We start from the raw sequence: 16,076 nt of genomic DNA, 5'->3' as shown, positions 1-16,076 counted from the left end.
CGGGGCCGGGCCCGCCCTAAACGTCAGCGCGGCGCCGTCGCGGCCGTGACGCGGGGGCCGGGCCGGGCCGGGCCGGCCGTGATAACGGCAGCGGCGGCGGGCCTGGCCCCGGGATGGCGATGTTCCGCAGCCTGGTGGCCTCGGCTCAGCAGCGGCAGCCGCCGGGCGCGCCCGCGGGCGGCGATAGCGGCCTGGAGGCGCAGTACAGCTGCCCCATCTGCCTAGAGGTCTACCACCGTCCGGTGGCCATCGGCAGCTGCGGCCACACGTGAGTGCCCGGCCTCCGGGCGGCGGCGGGGCCGGGTCTCGGCTGCGGGGAGGGGTCCGGGCCCGGCCGGGAGGGGCCCGAGGCCCACCGCCGCCCCGCGCAGCCCGGGAGCCCCGCGCGTGGAGGATTCGGGCGCGGGGGCGCAGGGGCTCCCTACGCAGCGCCGGCCCTGCCTTCGAGGCGCGTTCATCCGCCTCATCCCAGCCTCCTGCCCGCCAGCCCGAGGCAATCGACCGACCCAAACACCCTGTCGGCACCCGGGGGCGACCTGCAGTACTGCCAGGTCTCGGGGTCCCGGGCCCCCAGGGCTGCTAACCGCCTCGCCGGGCCTCCCCGGGTACTCAGCGGGCAGCAGGCGCGACCTCTGCGCCAGTCGCCTTGGATTCGGTCCCGTGGAGCTTGGAGTGGACAGTTGTAAATAAATGCCTTGTGGCTTTTGCTGTCAACTCTTTTTCGGACCCGCTGTCTGCTTGTCTAGACTGCTGAGGAGAGAAGTTCCCTAAAGTTAGAAGAGGAGCTTGTTTAGAGTGTGTTGCTGTTTTGTTTTGGTAGAGAACTTGGGTCCCATCTATCACCGAGTAGCCAGGCAGGCTGGCCCTCAGGGGACCAGTCACCAAGCACCTTGCTTGGGTTTCCAGCTGCATCAGGGCCCACAGCGGGCTCCTATGGGGGTGTTTCAGGAACAGAAACCTGAGGATGGCTCTCCTCCCAGATGAGAACTGCATTCAGATCTCGGAGCTGCCAGCCTGGTTGGGAGGGAGCCGAGATCAAAGTGTCTGCTCCCTGACTCTCCCAAGTGACTGAATTATACAGCTCTTTGGTGAAATCAGCAAGGTGGGGAGAGGGGGCAGAAGGGCTTTGCTGCCAGTAGAGCTGCTGAGGAGGCTGGATTTTCACTCCAAGGGTTGGGCTGAGGTGTACCCAGGCTGGTAGGAGGCCCTGGAACGTTAGCAAAAAAAAAAAAAAGATAGCTGACTTAGGAGGCTCTTGATACAAAGTGGGAACTGGAACCGCTGGGTGGATGTGTGACCGGTCGTCAAGCAGGGAGGTGGCAAGGACAGTGTCAGAATCCAGGAACCCTTCACTTTCCTTTCCCACTTTCCCATGTCAGACAGTGCAAGAGAGCACTTACAGACTTGTTTTCAAGGACACCACACCTCACTTTTTCATGCTGCTTATGACTTTGTGATAGGGGCAGCCTCTGAACAAGACTTGTTTCTTCTAAGCACATGCTAGTTGGTGTTTTAAGGTGTGTTCTGCGTCTTTCAGTCCATCATTGAGAGAACTATAAGGCTTGTCCTGGGCCTGATTTTTAGAAAGCCTTTCCTAGGCTTCGAGTGATGTCCCCTTGGCACCAACACTCAGCCGTGGGCCACAGTGTTTCCAGTCTCCGGGTCTGCACAAACCTATATTTTCTCCTCTTTCCAAATAAGTCTTTTCTTAAAACGTGGTTTTCAAAATACAGAACTACACAGAATTGTTGTGAAACGTCTCCTATCAATGCCCTTCCCCCATGCTTTTCTTGGCAGAATCTGACCCTCTTCTATTTCTAAGGCAGGTCTTACACGAGCCTCTGCTCTAGCTTCTGCCTTAGAAAGATTTTCTCCCTGGCTCTGCCTGCTGGCCTGTTATCCTGGCTATTCCGTCTCTGCCTCTTACTTTTCTTAAGTTTCTTGCCCCGTGTTGGCAAGGTATGTGTGCAGAGGACCACCGATTTAAAGGCTCCAACTTAACTTTAAAAAACTTTGCTGGTGGTCTAGTTACTTCCCTCCATAGTTACCTGACTATAAGCAGTTTCCTTCCACAAAATAGATTTTCTGGTGGTGAGAGCAGCACTATATGGGGCAGGTGTCCCTGCTCCAGCACCCAAACAGAAGGAAGAATCACAGGACTTTTTTGAGCAGGAGTAGAACCCCCTCAGTGGGGCTTGTAGAAGAGCTCCCAGGAACTCCCCAGGGGCCCCAGAGGAAGGCAGTTGTCTGTCACACTTGAGGAACATCCTGGGCAGTGAGCCACATCCGGAACCAGAAGCAGCACAGCTGTTTCTTAACCCTCATAGACCCTCCCCCCAGGGCCCATGTTTGTTTGGGGTAAGGTTCAGCCGAGGCTACGTCTGGCCTCTCTACCTCTTCTTTCAACCCCTCTGGTCAGTGCTGTCCATATGTACCTGCGTCGAAGTATCCCCATATGCAGTATATTAATGAACAGAGGTCACAGAAAATTAAAAAGCTCATGTCTAAGGGGAACCGCAGGGAATGATAATAATAGATGTTTTCTGAGTACTCCTTGCATTCCACAGCCCGGCGAGGCAGGTGCTGTTCTTATTCCTATTGTACAAGGAAAACGAGATAGAGAGGCTGAGTAAAATTCCCAAGTGTTACAGCAAAGCCAGGGTTTGAGCTTGGCAGTCAGGCCCGGCCAGCCTCTTCGCTACTGTCCCCCAACCACCATCAGCACCCATCCCCCCACACCTTGTGCTCTTGTAACAGTGACCACAGACTGGGGACTGCTAAGCCTTTACACTGCTCTTCCCCAGGCAGATGAGCTGCACCCAGGCCAGTAAGCTGGCTTCTCGGGGCAGGGTCCCAGAGGACCCAGGAGTTTCTGTCACTCCCAAGAGCACAGGCCTTGGACAGGTGCATGGAGGCCTGGGCCCACAGATGGCTCACCTGGATCTGTGTGTGGATGAGCTGAGTCAGGTGGGCCAGGAAGCGAACAACTGAGTGATCACTCAGAAAAGGCTTTAGAAGTCAGCTTCCGCGCTCATGACAGGTCCAGGTGCCTGGGGCCGGGCCTGCTTGCCTTCCTGGGTCTGAAACATTGGCCTGGCCTGGTGTACCTGTGTGTGCGGGAGGCCGAGGTGGGAGTGAGACCCATCGGTGGTGCTGCTGTAACCTGGAGTCTGTGCAGGGGCCGTCAGGCCGCTCCAGCTGTGCCCATGGGCCTGGCCTGGGAGCGCAGACCCCTCAGCTGCCTCCTTCAGCTGAGAAGCGGCCCAGCACCAGCTCCTTGGGCAGATGCTGGGAGGAACCTCCTGCGGGAGAGGCGGGCATGGTTCGTCTGCTCTGGCTCTCAGCACATCGCAGTGATGATGCTGGAAACTAGGCCGTGAGCTGGGCCACCTCATGGACACCTAGTTCTGCCTCCAGCTCCTCAGGGACCTTGACACGGAGACAGGCAGTGCTGCAGGGCTGGTGGCTGAGTCCAGGGGTCAGCTAGGGAGCCACACATACCTTCCGGAGACTCCCAAAGCTTCCCTGCCTCCTACTGGAGGACAGTGGGCACCCTTCACCCCAGTGTCCTAGATGTCTCTTGTCAGAGACTGCTCCTCCTGAGGCCTGCACTGGACCCTGCCTTCTGCTGCTGACGCAGCGACAGGTCATCCCCACATGCGGTCCTGTGTCCTTTTCTTTTGTGTGTGTTTTTACAGTTTTGTCGAGTTTTTCTTCATTTAAAATGCACAGTTCAGTGTTCCGTAGTATGTCCACCGTGTTGAGCGACCATCACCTCAATCAATGTTACAATAGTCTCATCACCCCAAAAAGAAACCTCGTCCCCACTGGGAGTCGAACCTTATGCCCCCACCCCCACAACCACTCGCCTGCTTCCTGCCTTTGTGGATTTGCCTGTTCCGGGCAGTTCACATAAATGGAGTCCCACACCGTGTGGTCCTTGGTGACTGGCTTCTTTCACTGAGCACGACGTTTTCAAGGTTCCTCCAAGTGGTCACATCTGTCAGCCCTCACTCCCTCTCATGGCCAGGACCTGCATGTCTGTCACCTGTCAATGCACACGGCATTGTTCCCACTTGGCTCTTGTGACTGGTGCTATATGAGCACTTGTGTGCAGCCTCTCCATTGTGACCATCCAGAGACTAAGCTAAGCAGATCCTGAGACAGGTGAGCGGCACAGCCCTGGATTCCTCCTGCGTGCCAGGGGTGAGTGTGTGGTGTCGTCTTTGCATGCCTACGATGCCCGGCAAGCCCTCACTGGGTGCGGGACGTAACAAGGGGGGTGACCTCCTTATTGTGCTGGGCAAGGCTTGTCAGGAACACTGCACTCTGACAGCCTCAGGTGTCAGGCCTTCTCTTGTTACAAACGTGTGCAAACCTTATGTGAGTGGTGATCAGCCATGTGGTGGCAGCACTGGAAGCCAGCATGTAGGAGGAGGGCCTCTGGTTGGGCAGCAGGAGGGACTCTGGATCCCCCTTGGCTGCCTTTTCCTGAAAAGGTGAAAATCTGATGGCAAAGGGAGCTGGGATCAGTGTAGCTGAGGTCTCGGTACACTCAGGAACATTCTCACGTCCCTGTGTCCCATACAGTTCTTGCCCCCACCATGGCCCAGCCTGCTTGACACACACAGGTGGGAGGAGAGGGGTACGAACCCTGGTTTCTTGCAGATTTATTGCCATCTGCAGAGTTACTACTTTTCTCATACGTCTGGGCGCAGCCCCAACGCTGGGGCTTTTCTGGGGCTGTGGAGGCTCCATTTCAGTGTCTCCAGTTCCAGGTCCCATGTTGTGGCTAAACGGTCCCCACGGCACTTCCTCCGAAGCTGCACTGAGATGGTCCTGCGATCAAGTGCCTTCTCCCTCTCCTCCACTGACCGCTGACCCGACTTTGCTGCTGAATAAGCAGCGCGCTCCTCTGCAGTGTGGGGAGTGGTTGTAAATTCCAGCTGAGGGGTCCAGGGGCAGGGCTCATTGTACATGCGACTCACACAGGATGTGGCCTCCCTAGGGACAGTGCCTAGAGCTCAGCGCTGCAAGGAGCCTCTTGTGCCTGAGTGCATGCCCGGGGCTGGGGGCGGTATTGCTGGGCAGTCAGGAGCCTAGCAGAAGCCCTTCCTGCCTGGGGAGGGGACGCTGTCCCAAAGCTGCCAGCTTTGGCCCTGCCCTGTCCAGTGGGTCATGGGCCCCTGTAGTTCCCTTGCCCGCCATTATTAGTCATCTTACTCCCCAGAGCTTAGTGGGTGGAGGGTCTCCAGGGTCCTCTGTGCTGTCGCTGTGCCCTTGGAGTCCCATGAGGTGTTATCACCACGGGACGTGACAGTGGCAGGCTGAGCCCAGGCCTCCTCCTGCAGCCAGAGCTCTTGGTGGGTCCCAGGGCCACGGGCCCAGCACAGGTCCTGGAGAGCCACAGCTGTAGCTCTGCTTGGCCCCAGGATACGGCAGGGGGTCCCAAGAGCCCACAGCTGCGAGGGGACCTGAGGTCATCTTTTAGCCGTATGGTACCCATCCAGCGAGTGGGCTCAGAAGTGACCATCTCCAGAAACGTGCAGTTGACAGCAGAGGGGAGCTGTCCCGTGTGTGCTGGCGCAGGCTGGCAGCCTCAGGCCCGTGTCCCCTGCCCCCTGCAGGTTCTGCGGGGAGTGCCTCCAGCCATGTCTGCAGGTGCCGTCCCCTCTATGCCCCCTGTGCCGCCTGCCCTTCGACCCCAAAAAGGTGGACAAGGCCGCCCACGTGGAGAAGCAGCTCTCATCGTACAAGGCACCCTGCCGGGGCTGCAACAAGAAGGTACCCCACCTGAGGGGCTTTTGGGGGCTGGCAAGGGGCTTTTGATTGGGTGCTTGTGGTCCTGGTTCCACCCCCAGCAGAGGAACTGGGCTCTTCCCTTTCCTGTTGAGGATTCTACAGCTGTACTTGGCCCCTCCCCCACGACGCTGACCACTTCCCTTTGGCCCTGTGTGTGTCACATGTTGTATCCCCGCCACCCACCACCTGGCCTGGGCTCTGGGGACTTGTGTGCATTGTGGCCGAGGCAGGGACACCAGGACTGAGCTGACACCCACCCCAGACGCAGCCTCACACTCCAGTGATCCGCCCACCGCAGGAGTTGACATAGGGGAGGGGGGGCACCTGGGGGCCACCGGCAGATGGAGCTCGTCAGTGGCCTCTCCCCCACCCGGGCCTGCCTTTACCATCCTGCCCCAGGAGCCCACCCCACCACCCTCCCTGTACCTACTACTGCCCCAGGGCTAGGAAGCCCTGCCTCCTGGTATAGAGCTGGAACTGATTTTGAATTTACATTTTTCAGACTTTGCTATCTCTCTGGTTAACTAGTTCTACCGACTTATCAGAATGGAAAACAGCCCCCGGTTGCTTTGCCCTAAAGCGCAAAGGTCTGAACTTCTGGGGCTGCCCTGAGGGCCTCGGGGAGGGGCTGTTTGGGCTTCCTGCGAGCTCACATACCCCCCCTCCACGCAGCCTTCTCCCCTGGAGTCCTCCTGTGGTTTCACATGTGAAACAGCCCTGCTCTTGGCGCTGTCCGCCAGCCCTGGGGGCAGAGGTGGTATCGGGAAGCCGTTCTCCTGTTACCCCGGCTGCCCAGGGTCGGTGCCCTGTGCTCATGGCGGCAGCAGACCCTCACCCACCCTTCCATGCTGCTTCCCCAGTTTTGTGAACTAGTCTGTTTGTGAAATGTTTACTCCCAGCCTCTTGGCATTGGCGACATAGCAAGAGGGTGGTGGCTACTCCCCAGGGAGCATAGACCAAGGTTCCCCATCTGCTCAAGGAAGTCGGTGCTCACCACCAACCCTACCCTGCTCTGAGCTGGGTCCCTCCTGGGCCAAAGCTCATGACTTGGGTGGCCAAGAAAAAGTTGTGCTCTGTTTGGTTTTTGTTTGGTACCTTTGGGGAAGCAGTTTTTCAAATGTTCAGCTGTCTAATAAAAGAATGTTGTCCATTGGTGCCTGTTAGGAGGGGCATTTTTCCTAAATGACCATGCTTCTTGTTCCCCCAGGAACTGTCTCTGCCCTTCTGCAGCTCCCCAGGGACCCTAGCTGGGGCCTGCTCCCCTCCAGGGGCTGGTGACCAACAGCAGCCCCCTGTGCAGCCACAGCAGCACGTCCCTGGGGTCTCACATCTGTCTCCTCCCTCAGTGCCTCTTCACCAGCAGGGACACTGGGCCCCTGACAGAGGCCCCTAGAACCCACTTCCACATGCTGCTGAGCCATGAACGGCAAGAACAGTACCGGCCCCACTTGCTGGAGGTTCTCTGGCCCTCCAGAGAGCCTGAGGCTTTGCCCCCCTTCCCCTGCCTGACCCCCGGCCCTGCCTCTCTTCCTAGGTGACACTGGCCAAGATGAGGGTCCACATTTCCTCCTGCATGAAGGTCCAGGAGCAGATGGCCAACTGTCCCAAGTTTGTCCCTGTGGTGCCCACATCCCAGCCCATTCCCAGGTAGGCCACTGTGCCAGGGGCACTGAGAGTCCCTGTCCTTTGCAGGGGCAGCTCCTGGTCTGCATCACTAGGTGGGGTCAGCACTGCTCTGCCCTGAGAAGGTGGGAGGGGCTTTGTGTCCTCTCTGAGGAGGGCCTCGCCCACATGTAGGAACGGGACCCCCAGGAGGTCCATGTCAGGCCCGGGCATCAGCACGCAGCAGGAGTGTGGGCCCCAGAAAGGCTACGACTGGATAGATGCCTCCTCTCGGGCAGATAGCCCGTCCTCCCGCTGCTTGCCCATCTGTGTCAGGGAAGGAGCGGGACTGGGAGTTCACCAGGCAGCAAGCGGCTCTAGAGCAGCTGCAGGGGGACGTGCAGGGGAACAGGGCAGAGGGCCCCACATTGGCCGAGGTCCTCAGGACTCTGGCTGGGCCTCTTCCTGCCCGCCGCCCAGGGCTCATGCCGGGGAGGGCAGGGCTGGGCTGCATGCAGATGGGCAGTGTCCGGGCTGGCCACCACTCACCGTTCCTCTCCGTGCCCCAGCACTGTCCCCAACAGGTCCACCTTCACCTGCCCTTACTGTGGCGCCCGAAACCTGGACCAGCAGGAGCTGGTGAAGCACTGTGTGGAGAACCACCGCAGTGACCCCAACCGTGTGGTGAGCACCTGCCGCCCGCCTGCCCGCAGTGCCCTCCCGGGACCCCAGGGTGGGGGCTTGCTCCCCACTGTGGCCCAGCTTCACCACAGCGTCCCCTGTTCCAGGTGTGCCCCATCTGCTCGGCGATGCCCTGGGGTGACCCCAGCTACAAGAGCGCCAACTTCTTGCAGCACCTACTCCACCGGCACAAGTTCTCCTACGACACCTTTGTGGTGCGTGTCTTACCCCACCCACACCCCGCCCCGGCCCTTAACTAGCCTCAGACCCACAGCCCAAAGGGAGTTGGACACACAAAGGCCTCCCAGCATTTCTGTGGGAGCCACCTGTGGTCAGGTGCCGATGACCGTCAGGTCTGCATGGCCCCTAGACGGCCTTCAGGGACTCGGATGTGCGTGGAGCGTCTGCAAGGGCCCCTCGGTTCTGTGGGGCTCACCAGCAAGCTGTCTTCACACGGTGCGGGCTTCTCTGGGAAAGATGGCCACAGATACAGCGGCTGTCGCAAGGGTACTGTCTCCCCGGCCCTGCTGGGACAGAGAGCTCCTTGGAGAGTGACAGGCTGCTCTCGGGTGCTTATTGGAGAAAAACTAGAGGGACTTCACCCCCGGAAACCCTCCAGCTTGCGCTCCCTCTCTCACTGCTCGGGTCGGAACGGTGTCTGCCCTAGGCCTGCCAACCCTCCATAAGCTCTTCCTCCTGCTTGGCCCCTCCCCACTCAGCCCTGTTTTCCTGTCCCCACCAGCCTCCAGCCGCCAGCCACCTGGGCTGTACAAGATAACCACTCGTGCTCCAATCTGCCCCTGGGGTTCCAGTGGTTGGAGGCATGGAGCTCTCTGGCTTCTCTGCTCATCTCAGAATTCCATTTCTCAGCCAGAGACGAAAGGACAGCTCTTGTTCTGAGTGTCCACCCCTCCCACAGGCCCACTGGGCAAGGGGTCTGCTGGGGAGGTGTCTGCTGGGCTGCTGCAGAGGCCCCACGCTGCACCTGGGGAACTAGAGAACTTGGGGAAGCCAGATAGCGATCCCACATGAGGGCAGCACTTTAACCTCCCACAAAACTGTCTTTGCGTGACACCAGTGACCCTGTGTCCCCATGACTGCAGGGGCTCAGTCTTGACCTGGGTCATGCTGACGGGCAATGGGGAGACTGGAAGTGGCAGCACTGGTTTGGGGTGAGTGGACAGAAGTGGCAGCCCTGAGAAGCCACTCGTACAGCCGGGCTTGTCTGGGCCCTTTCGTCTCCCAGCCCATCCCCCACTTCCTGTCTTCCAGGACTACAGCATCGATGAGGAAGCCGCCTTCCAGGCCGCCCTGGCCCTGTCTCTCTCTGAGAACTGAAGGCGCAGCCCGGCCACCAGGACCGAGCCTTCCCGCCTTAAGGGACAGGGACAGGGCTAGGCTGGCTCTCTGTGGTCCAGCGCCTGCACTGGAATGCACCTTGTCGGCCAGAGGGAGCCTTCATCATTGCAGGCGGAGAGGCAGCCCCCAAGATTGCCAGGGCCCGGGAGAGACCACTGTCCCCTTGCCGTCAGAGGACAGCCGCCGGTGCTCCTGGCCGAGCGTGGCTGGTTTCTTCGGTGCTTCGGGCCGAGCAGACGTCCCGTTGGGACTGAGGCAGTCAGATGTCTGTCTCTCTCAAAGCCATGACGTCCTCCCCGTATAGAGGGGGAGCCCCGGCGACACCCGCCTGGCCGCCAGCGTCTGGCAACACATCCCCCTGCGCACCTGGTACTGGCTTTGTGATAACTAGAAATTCTGGCATTTTTCTATATTATCCAGTGTGATAACCTTTTCACATTTTATAGAGCAAAGACAAAGCAGTTACTCTTCATATTGCAATATCTGTGTTTGACTAGGAACAATAGTATTTTTATGGAACATTTACAAAATTATATTTTTTAAAAAAAAACAATCAAAAATAAACAGTTGTGGGATCGAGCTGGGGAGAAAAGGAGAGAGCGGGTAAATGCTGGAGCCAAAATGAACTGTGGGGTTTCGCTTATGTACATGGGACGGCGGTGGCCACATCCCAGGTCATCTCAAGTGTTTTCCAGGGTTCCTGTGGTTGGTTTGTCATTTCCCTTAGATAACGACCAGGAAGAAATCCCAACACACTGGCCAATTGCAGTGATCGCTGGGCTGTTCCGCGGCCTCCTCCTGCCTGGGATCCTGGCCTGAGCCCCGCTGACACCTTTCCAGAGCTGACCACGTCCGCCTCAGGCAGGGCCACCCCAGTGGTGGCAGAGTTTGGGGGACCTGGGCGGGAGCCCTGTGCAATGGTGGGCTGGGCCAGAAAACACTCGTCAGTACTCTTGTTTGGTTCATGGCATAAATTATTGCTGTCTTTTAAAAAAAATTTAAATAAAATGTTTCAGAGCATCTGTAGCACCTTAGACCAGTGGGTTTCATTCTGCGAATATTAAAAGCAGAGGGCTGGTATGTCACTATGATCTTCCTTTGCGTGAGGTCTGCTGGTATGCGTCTGTCCCTAGGCAGCTCCAGCTCAGAGCAAAGCTGGCTTCAGAGTCACCCATGAAGAGGACACAGTGGCCAGGAGGGGTGCCATGGGACAGCCGTCCTGCCCACTTCTCCCAGACCTCTGCCAGCCTCTGCCACCAGCAGTCACTGGGAAGACGGGGCCCTCCTGCTCCTCCCAGGAGCATGGCACCTACCCAGGGCACTGGAGGCTTCTCAACCTGTGGCCCTCCCTCCCTGGCCTGTTTCTGCCTCTCCAAGTTCTTGAACTGTACCTGGTGGCGTTCACCTTCCTGGGCCTAAGATGGGGTCCGCTGAGGCTGGCAGGCTGGGCACTCCCCAGGCTCCCTGGTGGGGGCTGGTCTGAATGGGGCCCGTTCTGGGGCCCAGAATTGACCATGGCGGCCTTTGGGGTGGCCTACAGAATGCCCTAGGGGTAAGGCCCCCCCGACCCCAGCAGCCACCATGCGGTAGCCACTCTCTGGGCTGCCTACAGCCTTCTCTCCCCCTCTGACCCAGCACCTTCCTCTCCCCTGAACCTCCCTGTACTGGTGCCTTAAGTACGGACCTCCTACAGGGCCGGCCGAGCCTCCCCTTGGCCAGTACCCGTGTCCTGTCTCCCCCCAGGGGTCTGTGCTACCTGAATCATCAGGCCCACAGTGGGGGCTCAGGGGCGCCTCAGGCTAAAGCCACTGTCCCAGCAGCCTCCTCTTACTTTGGATGAGAGCAGAGTTGGAGCCAAATGTCTGAAATCCGTGCAGTTGAGCTTCCCAATGAGAGTGGGGGGCCCAGACCACAGCTGGGATGCCAGCCTCAGACCCAGGCCAGCTCCCTCTGTCCCTCCCCAGGTCCCACCACAAGCCTATAGGGTAGCCAGAACCAGATTCGTTGCAAGGCTGTGCCCCAGGCTTCCCACTGCTTTGTGTGTAGGTGCAGATTCAGAGACCCATCATTTTAAGCTGGGAGTTTCTGAAGCCAGGGTCACCTCCACTCTGACAAACAGGGACTGACAAACTCCAGCAGCTTTTCTCCACAGCATAAAGCCAGACATTCCTTTTGTCCAGGGCCCACAAGCCTATGCCCTAGGGCGTCCCCAGACAAAGGTGGCACACCGTTTCCTGTCGTGTTAGGCGCTCCCTACTGCCTAAACTGCCTACGGGTTCCCAAGTACCCGCGACCTTGACTTCAAGTCAGGACACCCAAAGCACGGAGCCTTCTAGCCCAGGCTGGGATCCCTTCACTAGCCTGGGGCTCCTGAGAACTGGCCATCAGCTCTGGGCACTCATGGGCAATAGGGTGACACACGGGACAGCCACACAAGCCCACTGCAGAGTGGCCTCCTAGCGCGCTCACTTCAGCCTGGGCTTATGAGACTCCAGGCCAGTCTTTTCAGGAAACACAAGTGTAAATGGGTCTGGCACCAGAAAATAAACAAGTAGGTCTACCTGCTTTACCTCATCCTCAAGGGACCCAGCACACCTGCCACACAGCGCCATACCCTCCCCAATGCCGTGGACATGCTAGGTGGTACCTTGGGGGTCATCTAACACAGGCTCATCTTGATTTAGGCTCACGAGCCCTTGGGAAAATAGGCTGAAGTCACTGCTTCCATTTCCTAGATGAAGAAAGAAATTCCAAGAACCTGCCCCTAGAGGCAAAGGGCCTGACATGCTGTGGCCTGGTCCCAGTCTGGACTCTTTCTACTGGCCCACCTTGACAAACTCTGAGGCATCTATGGGGGACCACGTGCCTCTGCCCCTGGGGTCTGGTGCAAGGGAGGGTGTGTGCTCATGACACAGCTGTAGTCAGTCTGTCCAGACACCGGGGTGAGCCAGCCCTGTCAGAGATGACTCTGAAAAGGCTGTCTGTGCCTGTCCTCCCATCCACCCCCGGTGCTGACACCCAATGCTGCAGATCTTCCTTCTAACACTCTCTCTGGGATACCAGGGCTCCCCACCTCTGTCCCTCCCTAAGCTCGTGGGGAGGAGTCCTTAAAGTCACTCACTGCCAGGCCTGATGGGGTCCGCGGCGCCTTCACACAATCAACCTCAGGAACGTAGCTCCAGCAGCACACTCTCAGATAGTTGGAGCCAGGAGGGGCGGCTGGCCTCCCACCCAGAGCCTGGGCCTCAGCTCAGGAAAATGCCAAGCAACTGGGTGGGAACGAGGCCAGCTGAAACCGGTCTGTTTCCTCTGAGTGTGGCCCTCACAGCCGCAAGTGTGGCCAGCGGCTGGACTCCTCCTGGTGTGGGCTCCTCTCCAAGGGACAAGCAAAAGAAGCAGGAGCTGGCAGACTGTTTTGTGGACCTGCGCCTCCCTGGGGAGTCTATGTTATCAAACTGCTGAAAACGCTTGGAGAGGGGACAAGAATGGGCCACTGGGAAGTGCAAACAGCACCAACGTGGGACTTTCCTAGAAACTCTGATCACTGCTGCCGCGTGGGTTTGTGGGGCTGTCGCTAGTTCTCCTTGATTGGCTGAGCCCTCACAGCGAGCCAGGCCACCGTCTGTGTGAATGTTGCTTCCACAGCTTGGGATTCTCCCGCAGCTCGGGAGGCAGAAGCCCAGAGTCCTGGTATTGGCAGGGCTGGTTCCTTCTGCGGCCTATGAGGGAGCATCCATCCGTTCCTCCTCTCCTGCTCTGCCAGCCTCTAGCAGCCCCCAGCACGCTCGGCTCATACATGTACCACTCTGACCCATCAGCTTCACACGGTCTTCTCCTGCGCCTCACGTCATCTGCCCTCTGTGTGTGCCTGCGTCCAAATTTCCCCTTTTATCAGAATACCAGTCATCAGATTGGGGCCACCCTAAAGACCTCATCTTGACTACACCTGCAAAGACCCTATTTCCAAATAAGCCCACAACCACAGGTGCCAGAATTAGGACTCAACGTCTTTTTGGGATATGTGCTTCAATCCCGAACGCTGTCCGTCACTTCATTGACAGCTGAGTAGAAAAGAATGCGGCATGAGCTCCAGCTTGCTGCCACTTGGAAAGGTAAATGCGCTGAACACAAGGGGCAGCAACTGGTACCGTGTTTCCCCGAAAATAAACGCCAGTTAAGATCATCAGCCAGACGGATGCATTTAGTACATTATGATGATGTTCCAGAAGAAGATGACATGACTTTATTTGAATAAATGTAGATTGTTGTACATGAAAAAAATAAGACATCCCCTGAAAATATGCCCTAATGTGTCTTTTGGAGTAAAAATTAATGAGACCCGGTCTTTTTTTGGGGAAACACGGTAGCTATAATCTCATTATGGTTGTGCTCAGTTGCCTCGTGGATTTCTGGAGGGTGCTAGAGGCACAGCCTGGTGCCAAAGTGGCTGAGGGCCCCTTGAGAGTCTGACTCACTGCCCTGACCCAGCCCAGGGACAGAGGCAGCTGGGCCCCTACAAAGGTGTCCCGCTGAATGTGGTGGCCATCATGCCAGGCCAGAGAAGGCGCCTTTGGACCTATTAGACCCACTTCTAGCTCCTCTGGGGTGTGCCCTGAAGGAACTCCAGATCCTGCAGTCAGCGGCTTCTGGAGAGCCCATCCTAGGCCTGGCTGTCTGTCACGGGAGCCCTGGAACCCAGGAGGCACATCCTGGGGTCCTGGGCATGTTCCACTGGCAGGGCTCGGCTCCTTGGCTGGAAGCTGCTGTGGAGGTCAGAGCCAGCTGAGATGCTGCTCCTGCTAGCCTCGAGGACAGGCTGCGCCTTGCTGCTCTCTGTGCCCTGGGGGCTGGGCAAGCAAGAGAAGCACAACACACTGACCGAGTAAAGGTGAGACCACATGTACCGAGGTTCAGCACTCCAGTGCAGACTGACTGACAAGATAGGGATGGCCTAGAGAGAGAGAAAGAGACAGAAGCAGCCAACATGTGACCCTTCAAGTCTTCTACAACCAGCTCCACTGTGTGGATAGAGAAGAGTGCAGAGAGGATACAGTGGGCTGAAGAGCTGGGGACCAAGCTGTGGACCCAACAGACCCCTCTCCTCAAGGCTCACCCGCTGATGCTCAATCTCTGTATCACATGGGAAAAGCTCCTGTGGTCTCACACATGTACACATGTGTATTGCATACATGCATTACAGAACACAGGTCTGCACACATGCACATACATGCGTGCACACGCATGGACACGCCTGTGTACACAGAATCCCTGCCCAGTCCCTGCTCAGTTCTCACCTTTCCTGCCCCAGCCCCCAGGACCCTCTTCCGCATCCAACATCACTCTTTCTGGCAGGACCTAAGGTGTCTAGGCCTCTACTGCCTGTCTTATAAGCTGTTTGTGGAGGGACGCTATCCCCTCTCAGTACCTCCATATCACACAGGATGTGACCACTGAACCCCAGTTTATGAACCAGTATCACCTCTAACAACCAGGCCCCAAAATGGAATGAGCAGCTGGAAGTGGTAGTGAGTTCCCCTTCACTGGGGGTGACCAAGCACATGCTGGCCACCAATCTGACCAGATGGTGTGGTCAGATACATAGAAAATACACATAAAAAGAAAATATCAATGTAAGTGGGATTATAACATCTGACTGCGGCTCCTGGGGCTACCCTGCTTCCTGACTTGGACACTGCAAGTTGGCCTGAGGATCAGCTGATGGAGACATATGGGCGGCTCTTGGAAGCTGTCATCCCCTGGGTCCCAGGTGCCCAAGGAAGACTGCTATGGTTTCTGCAGGAAATGTGGATCTCGGTTCCCTGCAAGTCCTGCTCTGGGTGAGAGACAGGGCTGGTGGGAAGTAAGTTTCCCACCGCAGGGCAGGGCATAAGGCTTCACCGCCACGCACAGTGGTAATATTGAGGACAGAAGGACACAGAGCAGAACAGATGGGGACAGCTGCACCCCCTCTCTGGGCTGCTCAGGTAGGGACAGGCAGACACTGAGGTTTTCCTCTGTGGCTCCCACTTGGGTCAAGCCCTGACACAACCCTATGAGTCACAGCTGAAAGTGAGTCTGTGCTACCACAGAAATATTGGTAGGGAACTGCAAACTTCCCTTCAGGTCGTTTGTTATGGCAATCCTAGGAAAAGGAAAACCTGCCCCTACCCACCAGCACTGTAGGGACCCTCCGATCCCTGGGACACTTCCAGAACGAAATCAGCAGCTTCTCCACAGGAGTGCTCCAGCTTCCCTAAATAACAGAGTGTCTCTCTGGGGATTAAGGAGGTCATCTTGGCCGGCGGCCACACAAGGGGTGGCTGGGTAAGGAAGGACAGTGTGGGTAGAGGGTTGGCCCAGGTATCTACAGTGTTATCTGTGTCTGAGAGGGGGAGAGAGAAGGAAGAGAGGGTATAAATAGAAACCTTTCCAGGCCCAGGAACAGGTGAACAAGCAGAAGGCAGCCACATGTCCTCTGAAAGCCACACGCGTGGCAGAGTGGTGCCAGGCCATGGCCCACAGGACAGACTCTCCCCTTCTCCAATCCATGCACTTCCTCTGTCCTTCCACGCACCCTCACCAAGCAACAGACTGGCTGCACACACCTTGGGTAAGGCTGGAACTGCGAGCCT

At 57.6% G+C, this 16,076-nt stretch overlaps 1 protein-coding gene across 2 annotated transcripts; it reads left to right on the top strand.

Annotated features, from left to right (window-relative positions):
• Positions 1–31: 31 nt before the first annotated feature.
• RNF166 (ring finger protein 166) lies at positions 32–10,469 on the top strand. 2 transcript variants are annotated; one of them, XM_033129526.1, is made up of 6 exons: positions 32–268; positions 5,628–5,784; positions 7,337–7,449; positions 7,974–8,088; positions 8,193–8,300; positions 9,358–10,469. In XM_033129526.1, exons 1-6 carry the CDS (start codon positions 114–116, stop codon positions 9,421–9,423), a joined length of 714 nt encoding a protein of 237 aa, XP_032985417.1. In that variant the 5' UTR covers positions 32–113; the 3' UTR covers positions 9,424–10,469. The 2 variants fall into 2 exon arrangements, with proteins under 2 accessions (XP_032985417.1, XP_032985418.1); XM_033129527.1 differs by lacking the exon at positions 32–268 and adding an exon at positions 446–4,167.
• Positions 10,470–16,076: the final 5,607 nt, after the last annotated feature.

The sequence above is a fragment of the Rhinolophus ferrumequinum genome, chromosome 15 (genome assembly GCF_004115265.2).
Source record: "Rhinolophus ferrumequinum isolate MPI-CBG mRhiFer1 chromosome 15, mRhiFer1_v1.p, whole genome shotgun sequence".
Classification (NCBI taxonomy): Eukaryota; Metazoa; Chordata; class Mammalia; order Chiroptera; family Rhinolophidae; genus Rhinolophus; species Rhinolophus ferrumequinum.
Note: the sequence above shows the minus strand (reverse complement) of the source record. Positions and strands in the feature narration are given on the sequence as shown.